This window comes from Atta cephalotes (genome assembly GCF_000143395.1).
Source record: "Atta cephalotes unplaced genomic scaffold scaffold00016, whole genome shotgun sequence".
NCBI classification, from domain to species: domain Eukaryota; kingdom Metazoa; phylum Arthropoda; class Insecta; order Hymenoptera; family Formicidae; genus Atta; species Atta cephalotes.
The window spans coordinates 1845601-1856837 of record NW_012130080.1 but is presented as its reverse complement, the minus strand read 5'-3'; the positions used below and the strand labels follow the sequence as shown (position 1 = coordinate 1856837).

The 11237-nt window shown below is 24.6% G+C and overlaps 1 protein-coding gene across 1 annotated transcript; it reads right to left on the bottom strand.

Annotated features, from left to right (window-relative positions):
* Nucleotides 1-4000: 4000 nt before the first annotated feature.
* LOC105618398 (nose resistant to fluoxetine protein 6-like) lies at nt 4001-4535 on the bottom strand. Its single transcript, XM_012199941.1, has 3 exons — nt 4514-4535; nt 4238-4380; nt 4001-4153 (listed from the first exon to the last, which is right to left on the bottom strand). The coding sequence occupies exons 1-3, from the start codon at nt 4533-4535 to the stop codon at nt 4001-4003; spliced, it is 318 nt and encodes a 105-aa protein (XP_012055331.1).
* Between the last annotated feature and the right edge of the window lie 6702 nt (nt 4536-11237).

The following is an 11237-nucleotide window of genomic DNA, read 5'->3' as shown; positions in this document are numbered from 1 at the left end:
CCATTTTTCACGCGTCACAGATCACTTCGTACGAACACAATCAAGAAAAATATGACCGTGATAAGAAAATTCACTCTTACCATTGAGCACTAGCCCTGTGCAATTCTGATGTCCGAAGGTATCTCAGATTGGTGCAAGGCGCACGCGCGTTTTTATTGAACGTAAATGACAAACCATATAGCCAGTTACAAGTGAGCTATACTCTAAATTCTAAATTCCGATGTAAAAGCTATCCTATTATACATGAAAAGTGTATCTTTCATTTGATATTTCTTTCTTTTCATATTACTTTTGAATTGATTCCATTACATATTTACTGTGATAATATTAACATCTTTATTTTTTAGATAAAACAACATTAATACAGATTTCAATCATGATTATTTATAAAAAATTAATTAGAGGAGTAATTATCGAATGTTAATTTATTCTATACAAAATGAAACATTTTGTTGATGATAATATAAAAAATGTACATCCTATTTACCGACAAATTATAATTCAAGACCGACAGACTTGGGAAGTTTACTGCTAAAATTATATAGTTTATAATGTAATATTAATTTTATAATTTATTTCTATCTTGATAATGTTTTGTAAACATATCTATAAATCAATATTCAATTTTTATTTAAAACTACATTTTAATTAGTATTATTAATGCTTAATTATTCTTGTACATGATAAATGAAAAAATGCATTTTCACATATATAATTATATCATATATGTATGCTTATTTATGAAATCTATATATAATAATAAATAATGAATTTTTATATGATACTGTATTATAATTTCTCGGTAGATATTTATCGACGATCGAAAAATTTATATCGACAGTCGAAATGTCGATATTTTTCAATTTTTGGATTGCCAAAGCTCCGGTCACAAACCTTATCGGTCACAAAAAATTACTTGTTATCTCTTTAGATACATTTTATAAATATATCAAAAATTTTATCAAATGGCGGACATCATTCAATTAAAAAAAAATTAATTTAAGAAATATATTAGAATGATTTAGTTCTATAAAAGCACAGTCACCCTGTGATTCTCTAGTTTGATAATTTAAATAAAATATTCAAGGACAGGAAAATAAAAATAAAGTTCAATTTGTAAATATTATTAATTTACTCTATAAATGTCATTATTTCTCGCTTTTAACCGCCCGTTAATGACTTAAACTTTTTACTGGCATTGTTACAAGAAGTAGCAGATTTAAGTCGTAGCAGACTTAGCTAAATAATCATTTACTAATAGCTATTTCAATAAAAATTCATTTAAATTAGTCCTACTTATTTTATAAAATAAATAACAATATAAAGTATTATTATTATTATCAGATTAAAGAGTAATTTTAATATCTTTTAATTAAAGCGCATAAATAATATTTTATGTAATGTTGTTAATTAATTAAGAACATTTAATTTAGATTAAAATCTTGAAAAATATTTGATGTTATTCACTTTTTTCCACTATTATTGCAAACTATTATTGCACTATCAGAAATCGGATAAAACAGAAGATTATTTTAAATTTTGGTGAAGTTGACAACTCTAAGTTTACATATTGTGAAAATTTGTATAAAAAATCAACGTAGATTTGATAACTTTTACAGATATTTTGTAAGTAATAGAAACTGGTATTCATAAAAATGATTCATTTTTAAATATCTGCACCAGGCAGGATAAGTTTATTCGGTGAACATGCGGGGAGCATAAAAAAAATAGTATAATAGCTAGCATAGATTTACGTACCACGATGACATTCACCGATTTATCACACTTACCTTCAAAAAATAATATTGAAATAGACTTTCCTCAAATCTACCTACATCTTAATATACCTATACAAGAATTTCTAAATTTCTACAACAATTCCATCCAAAATATGAAGCTACTGCGTGAGCAAGTAGTTGTATGATTCACAAACAATTTATATAGTCCACCTCACTGGAAGGAAATTGTACAAACATTTTATTATTTGCTTGTTTATATCTTATACAAAGAGCAAATTACTATATCATCTTTTAAAATATATTCACAAAATTTATGATTGACGAGGAATTCGCCTGTCTGTCATCACAGTATGTTTTATGGCATAATGCTTATTATTAGTCACATAGGGTATTGCAGGTAAATTTCAAGACATTGATTTCGAAAAGATCCAATCATATGCCGCACACTGCGAAGAAATTTCTCCCGCATCTGGAATGATCGTAACTGTCTGTGCTATATGACTCAATAATCGAATAGGAATAATGACTTTAAATTCATTGCATAAAATGCCAAAAATAATGATTCTATTAATTGATTCAAAAGTAACACAAAAAAAATCTAGATTGTCAGATACAACGAGTTAATGAATATCTTTCCACAATTGACAACCTCATCTTAATTACATTGATATTGTAAGCATGGCTCATAATTTATTTAGAAAAATTAATAAAATGTATAATGTTAATAATATCTCTATTGAAACGTATTTCTCAGAAAAATGAGGAATTAAATGTGGGTCTTATTACGTAAGTCAAAAAACATTATTCTGTTACATTTATATTTCCCTTATAAAAAAAAAGCACTGAATATTTCGAAAAAAAAGCACTGAAAATTATACAACAATGCTTTTTCAAAATTTTCAATGTTTTTTCCGTAAGAGTATGTATAGTTTCCATTTTTTTATGTCAAATCTTTTTACACTAGTTTTTATGTGAAAATTTCTATGACTGAGTTACAAACTTAACTTACATTTTAACACTTTTCTTTCACAGATTTACATTAGCCACAAAAAAATTATTACAGATGTTAGGTGTATTGTATAACCGTCTGAATGAAATATGTGCAAAAGCGCAAAAATTTAAATTATTCGGAAAATATACAGATATTGAGAATGATAGATATACATACATTTGGTGCCCACTATATACAGATAAAGAAATATTCATTGAGCTTCTGTGGGACGAATTGAAGAAATACGATTGCGATCATCAAAGTGTATTTGAGTTGTTGCGGAATGAAAATTTAATCGCAAGTTAAATCAGCTTGTAGTGTAAAGAAGAATTGTATGTTGCGATGACATTCTAATAAATGATTAAATATACGAATAAATATTGTATCAAATAAATAATGTTCTTCATTTATGTTATCAAAAATAATAATGTTTATTTGTATTATAAACGATCGTTAATGTGTACAATACTTTTTATAAATACCTAAATAATCACGAATTGTCGTAGTCATTACGCGTAATATAACGTACGCTTTTATGGTTTTATGCATACCGGAATGTTTTTTTTATTACGTTGCTAAACATAGCAAAAAAAATTATTTATATAAAATTATTTAAATTATTTACATAGTAAGAAATTTTAATTATTTAAATTTAAATTATTTTATTATTTAAATTTTTTTAATGATTTAGTAAACATTTTTTTACACTATTATCTGTTAAAAATATGCAATTAAAAATCAAATGTCTTTAATAGATAAACTTAAATATAAATATGTTTTAAAATTCACTGTATAGAAAATCTTGCATAGAAAACAGTAGCTAGTTTGGTATACTTAGCGTATTCATTTCTAATATAATGCACTTTATACGAGAGAGAGAGAGAGAGAGAGAGAGAGAGAGAAAGATTTATTATTTAGTTTTCGAAATTACTTTTCCTATTTCAATTTATAAAACTTAAGCGTAACAAATACATCATTTAATAATTCTTTTTAATCCACCTTTTAATAAAATAAAATTATTTTTTTAACCTTGCAATTTGTAATAGTAGAATTAAAAAATTTGTAATATGATTAAATTAAAATATAACTTTGTAACAAATTTGTATTAATGTTTTGTTATTTTGAATAATTATTGTAATATATTAATATTAATGACAAAGTATAATAATTTATAATTGCATGAATTTTAATTAATACTACAATATCTCTTAATATAGTATTACACATATGTATATATACATATAGATACACAATACATTTAGATACAAAATTACGATATTTTTATATCAAACATCTTATATTTGTTTATAATACGATATTGAATGAACATTCGCATCAACAAGATATAAGGTATTTCTACCATCACAGACAATATATAGGAGCAAAAATAACTAATCACAATATATCCCACACCCATAACCATCTGAAAAGAAAAATTAAAAAAGGAATAAATACATTTTTTTAATCTATTTCTTAAGTTAAGAATTTTAAATGTTCGTATGTTTACTATAAATAAAAATTCAAAGTGAACTGTTGTTTCACGGCTTAAGTAAATCGATCGTATGATGACAGGATGTAAAAGATAAGCACAATACGTGAGTCTGCTAAATGGAATCCAGATTTTAAATGATAAAGTCCGAGTAATAATATCTGTAACAAAGGTAAGCGTATATTATTATTAAAACATGTTTTTAAATTAAAATACTAATTAAAAAATAATATGTTATTCTTATTATGAAACTATGCTAATTTAATATAATTATATATTAATAAATAAACAAACCTCCATGTTTAATAAAAGACATTATTATAATTAATGCTATAGGTATTGCCCAGAATATTTTGTACAGTGCAACATAAATTGCAGTAGCCAAAACGGACATGTGTCTCTCATAAAGACTAAATACAAAACCATAGCAAGCGCTAGCAAGACACAAACACAAAATTATAATTTTCTGAAATATATATTAAGTTATTATAAAACGTTTCTATTTATTTGTTTTTATATTTTTAATTAATTTATAAAAAAAAATTAGTAAGTTATAATTTATACAATTTATAAATATTTCTATAAATAATTATTTCTATAAATAATTATATTTTTTTACCAGAGAAAATCAATAATTACTAAAATGTTCGAATTTAGAAAATTTATTTAAAACAATAGAAAATAAGTATGTTATTCCGCAATGCTGTCGAGGAAATGATAATTATTCACTTTTTCGAATTATTTAAAATGTGTTTGCCAAATCGAAGACCTCACAAAAAAAATAATGCGTAATTGAAAGACTAATCAAAAACGTTTTTCCCTGATATAAATTTTATTAAATATTAAACCAAGTATATTGACGAGCAAGTCAAGTATATCAATGAATGACGTGCTTGTAGATTTTCTATTGTTATTTTTATCAATTTTATAAAACGCATTTCGGATAAATTATTAACTAATCTTTATAATTCTTATTGAACTTATACGTTGAATTATAAAAATAATATTTTACCTTTTTTAAGATCAAATTATTCTTTGTTTTTGTTAAAACATAACCCGTAATTATTCCAATAATGTATGGATTTATTCTAAACCATGGTAAGAAATAAAAGACATCTCTAAACTCTTTCGAACGTTCATTGAATCTATAACAATATAATAAAAAGACCTCTTCCTTAATTCATTCTTGTAAACAAATATGTCAATAACTTACGTCTGAAATGGTACAATTTCATAAACATAAGAAGTATAACCGCTAAGAATAATTGAGACAATTAAAAGTGCACCCAATATCGTAACAGCGGTGTAGAAATATCTGAAATTCGTAATATGTATGTATTTGAGAATTTATTTGATGAACATATTAGACTTTTGTCAATAACTTGTTTACTTACGTAGTCGACAAAATCAACAATATCATAGTAATTATATACAATTGCATGTCATTAGCTATATACCAGCTCCAACTCATACACTGTATATATATATATAAAATATAAATTTTAAAATAAAAAAGTTTTAATGTTCCTTAATATTATTTTTAAACTGATTTTAATTAAGCGTGTTTATACCATTGCATCAAGACCAAAAAAATTATTTATGTATAGAAGATTTCTCCACCAATACTTAGCGCAAGTTTCATGCGATTTTTCGCTCACATAAAATTGGGACGTCTTATCAAACCAAACCGAGCTTAATTGAAATATACCTAACACCATCATGTAAGCCGGTGTCAGTCTTAAAAATAAAATAATAATAACAAGAATTTCATTATAATTACTATATTATCTTTTCTTGTTTCTCACATTAACATAACAAAGATCATAACATACCGAATAAATCTTTTTATTATATGAACAAATAATTCAATTAACTTTTCTCTACAATTCGACTCAATCTGTCCTTTGTTCATTTTACTCATCAAATATATATAAGTCACTAAACATCCACTTAAAAGAAAATAAAAGTCGATTGATACAATTCTAATACCAACTATATAATTGTTAATATGGTAAAACTGTCTCCTCCACACCCATATTTTATTATCTGTATACACAAAATAATTTTCATTATGCATAAAAAACTTAGAAATCCATTCAAATGTGTTTATAATTATTTACCAATAAAATCCATTGCATAAATAACTGTATGGGACATGATTATGCAACACATGCCTAGAAATCTTACGCCATGAAGGGTGGATATTGTACCAGTATCTAATTTTGTGCGAAATATTTCTTTCGTATTTGTATAAACAGAGAAACATATTAAGATTTCTCCAATTATATTTTTTTGATATGAAAACACATTTATTTCCGTATTTATATCCTTGGATACGTGCTTTACATCTGAATCACAATTCTGAATCTTTAGTAGTACATTAATATAGAAATCAAGATGCTTTTTAAGTAAATATTAAATTAAACTATTTATACAAATAAAATTACATATAAATAAAATTATATACGTAAATAGAATTATAGTTATACAAAAATTTTATATTATTGGTTATTACTAAAACAATTAAAATTGTTGATTTAAAATCTATTTAATAATTTGAATAAGAAAAATGTGCATCTGATTTGTTGAAGACGAAGCGTATTAACTCGGAGTCTACTGAAATAAAAAGTATTTTTAGAGATTTTGAGTATAATGCTTACTGCCATTATTTGTTGCATTTTTCTTCATATGTTTTTGATGAATGAATAAATCATATAATGTTCCAATTGTTGTCATAAAAAAAGTAAACACCAAGATTATACTACAAACAAAATATTTCTGTATTAAGTCTTTATCACTCTCTTATTAATTTGCAATATATAGACATTTTACTTATATTGGATTCATTAAGTCATTGAACTTTTGAAAATTAGAGAATTATTAGAATGTCAAATTTTCATTTCAATTCATTTTATGAATTATCAGTTCACTTTATCAGAGTGAGGAGCAGTCTCAAAAGAAATTCGTAGTATCGTATCGTAAGTATCGTAAGAATTGTATTTTCGTATTTGTAAAATTTGTTTCTAGCTGATTTTATAGATCATGTTTTTGTCAATATTAAGAAAACGCAATGATTAGTTTCCGAAAAATAAAAGTGTGTCTTTTTAAACTATGTTAATATCGGCGATTTTCATTTATTAATTCAGACTTATTTTAATAAAAATTATTTGAATTAATGCGTCTCTTTTTTACGATCTTATTATTGTGAAATAATTGCTATTTATATTTTTTTCGTGACATACCCGACTAAAAATAAGGCTTTGCTGGATAGCCATTCATTATTATCTTTTAGATCTTTAACTTGGATTAATTGGAAATCCACGGAATAAAGATCATCAATTAAAGTAATTTTATCATGAAATACTCTTTTCAAAATAAGAATTAGTTCACTTATAGTGCACGATGCTGGTAAACAAAGTCCGAGCGAAATCACATTCTAAAATAAATTTTCTATTTAAAACATGTTCCTTATAACATGAAGATCTCATAAGCTTACCTCATTAAATACATTTACATAATATTTAAGAGTACTATTATGTCTCAGATGAGCAACGAAGTAATTTACTTCAAAAGGCGGAAACTCCTTATGCGGATCACAATACAGCGTAATATTTGATATTTTCTGTTCTGCGATCTGTAAAGGAGTCGTATTCATCGTATCGAGACACTGGCTACGACTACCGAGCCAATAAGTATTACCGTAAAGAAAACCTGATTTAAATCCGCCGCTGGAATCTAACACTAAAAGATGAAAATTAACTTGTTATTATTTACGTACCTATTAATATTGTCTTAATATATCTAATATTGTCTTAATATTGTCTTAATATATTTTATAAATCAAGAACATATAATATACATTATATGTTCTTGATTTATAAAATCATATTCTATAAAAATGAATATCATAGATAGATGATAATGATGCAAAAAAGTTGTATGTAATCTTGAGAAACAATATTTATGTTACATTTTACGAAGAAGTTCTTAAAAACTTAGCAAAAAAACAGTAAAATATTATAATACGAATTTTATTATACAAAATTATTATTTATTACATGAAATTGTAATACCACTAATTTATAATCTTTTTACATCTTTTTACTTTTTTTTACAGATCATATATGTGTATACCTTTTTTTACAGAGAAGTTGTACTAATATTATCTACATTAATTCAAATTAAATTTCACTTAAATTAGTTTAAATTTTTACAGTTAAACTATTAAATATAGACTGAATGCTAATGGAGTTGCTCTTGATTAATTTTCCTGTTCTTAGGCAGATATGTTATCCATATTTATGATTATTATCCTAAATTGTGTATACCTTTCAAACTCCATGGTATTCGTTGATCAATAGCATTTCGAAAATTCTGTAATTCTTTTCCACATTTTGTCGAGCTGAGATCAGTTTTCGAAGCGATGATATAAGCTGGCAGTGTCTGAGTAATTTCACGAGTATATGCAGAGACACAAAACAACGCAGTTAGGTTTGTCAAGATACATAAAATAAACACAAGTTGCCGTTGCTTCATAATGCTTTAATCTGTAAGAATCACTTTTATTTCTTCATTTTTGACAAATATCTATGTACAACAATCATGAAATCACTTTTAAAATGTAGAAGAGCAAGACAGTTTCATAACAAAATTTTTTATTGCACAAGTGTATAACTTTTTCGTAAGTGTGTAACTATTAACCCTCAACCTGCACAACTGTCAAAATATATGATGACAGCCGCAGAGAAGAGATGAAATCACAATAAACTTCGATGTATTCGAGTATCGATTTAATATGTCCTTTTTAGTAAATCATATTATTTCCTTTTATCTCTACAAATAAATATTTTTTATTAATAAAATTAAATATATTAACTCATATAACAAATACGTAAATAAAGTGTCTCAAGATTGTAACATAAATATACACTAAAGTTGATACTCATAGCCTGTTCTTATTTTTAGACCGTCTTAAATAATGTCTTAAGTCGCTAATGCAACTCTCTGATTGATTCCCTTCTTAAGACTGTACTTAAGACAATCTTGAAAAGACCTGACTATGAATACCGGTGACAAAAATTTTAAGGATTTAATTTTAATGATATTTTGGTGTAAATTTATATAAATCCAGTTTTGTAATTTGAACGTCGAAATAATTTTTAGTCTTGAAACGTAATCATACACAGAAGTAGGGTAATAATATCACAAATTAAATTGATAAACAATTTAATAATGTTGCTAATATGCATTTTAGAAAGCTATAAATAACTTAATGCTAATAAATATCTTTGAAAACTATAAATAATTTATTGCAAAAAAATATTATCTTAACTAGGATTTGAATTTGGGCTTCGCTACATTTCGTGACGTGTGCTTAAATAAAAAATATATAAATGTATAAAAATATTCTCACAATAAGTAAAAAGAAAAAATGTATTATTATTTATGTTAATTACTCTAGTGAAAAATTATGTACATATTACACTTGCATATACGATATCCACACTTTTTAAGTCATCACTATTTCAAAGTCCTTGTACGACTAAGCTCGTGCTCTGCACCACAAGTAGAGCAAACCAATGATTTTTTTCTGACTTGTTACTATATAGACAATCTTTATAATTATAATTAATGTATTGATGTTTACTACTACATATATGTATATATACTACTTATATAAAATAACTAGGTTTTATATTAATTAACAACAAAAAATTAATCAAAAATATAGATCGAGTATATACGTTTATATCGAATATATATATACATTGTATATCTTCTTATTTTAAATAGAAATAATAGTCCTCTTTTAAATTTTTTGTTTACTTTAATATTTTTCTTAGAACCTATCTCATATATATCTTATATACTTATATCTTATATTATCATACACTTAACCATTCCATATTTGCAACAATTCACGGGCAGATAACACCCGCGAATGAGGAACGTCGATCGTATAATGATAATATACGTATGTCTCAAAATTCGCTTCTAAATAATACAGCAAAAAAGTTCTCAAAAAAATAAGTTTATTTTAAGTAATAACTTTCAAGATAATAAAGAGTTTATAACCAATAGATTTTAGACGAATTACGTTTAGATGATTGTTAATACTATTGCATGCACGACGGGTAGTCATCTAGACATAGTATGTAATTAGCTTTATTTATGCTCTTATATTTAAAAAACACTGTTTAAAATAAATTTACACATAATTTTTCTATTTAATTTTTCAAGACTATAGTATTTCTATAACATTTTGAGTAGAATTTTGGGATACCTAATATAATATATGTGTGTATATAAATATATATATGTATATATGTAAAAAATACCTACCTATATATGTATATATGTATATTAAATAATAATAATAATGTTGATAGAATAGTTTGAGAGAATGAATAAATAATAAAGAATTTATCAATAAATATTTTAGTTTAATTAAAGGCTAAAGAGAAAATTAAAGAATAAATATATAAGATATTAAAAAATTATAATCATTATGAATCATTATGATAAAATAATAATCCATACATATGTCACTTGATTGCAATTATTCAATTTTGTTAATATGTATATAGGTATGTATCTCTTATTGATATCGTCAATTAATAAATAGCGATATAGTTCCGATAAATTATAGTTAATTTTTAATCGCGTTACAATTATTTGTTAACACCATTGACTAAACAACTTTAAAGCAAATATTATATACGGTATCATTACTGCAGGCGTTGCACATTCTTTTATTTAATATCTGTAAGCGTATGTAGTGTATTATCAATGCGTGACTCATGGGTAGGTGATCGATTAACCGTAATCTATAATTTGCCAAGTTTAAAGCTATATGTATGTTTAAAATTATTTTTCAGAACGACAAACGATAAATGTTTTTATAACTTATTTTTTCGAAAATTTTTTTGTTATTATATTTTGACTTGCGAATTGTGAGGATCGAATTCCCTATATATTCTATATATATATATATATATATATATATATATATATATAA

Coding starts and splice junctions, on each gene's coding strand:
- LOC105618398 (XM_012199941.1), bottom strand. CDS start 4,535: ATGTCTTTTATTAAACATGGAG. Junction 4,381..4,513: donor GTCTTTTATTAAACATGGAG/GTTTGTTTATTT, acceptor CCTTTGTTACAG/ATATTATTACTCGGACTTTA. Junction 4,154..4,237: donor ACTTTGAATTTTTATTTATA/GTAAACATACGA, acceptor TTTTCTTTTCAG/ATGGTTATGGGTGTGGGATA.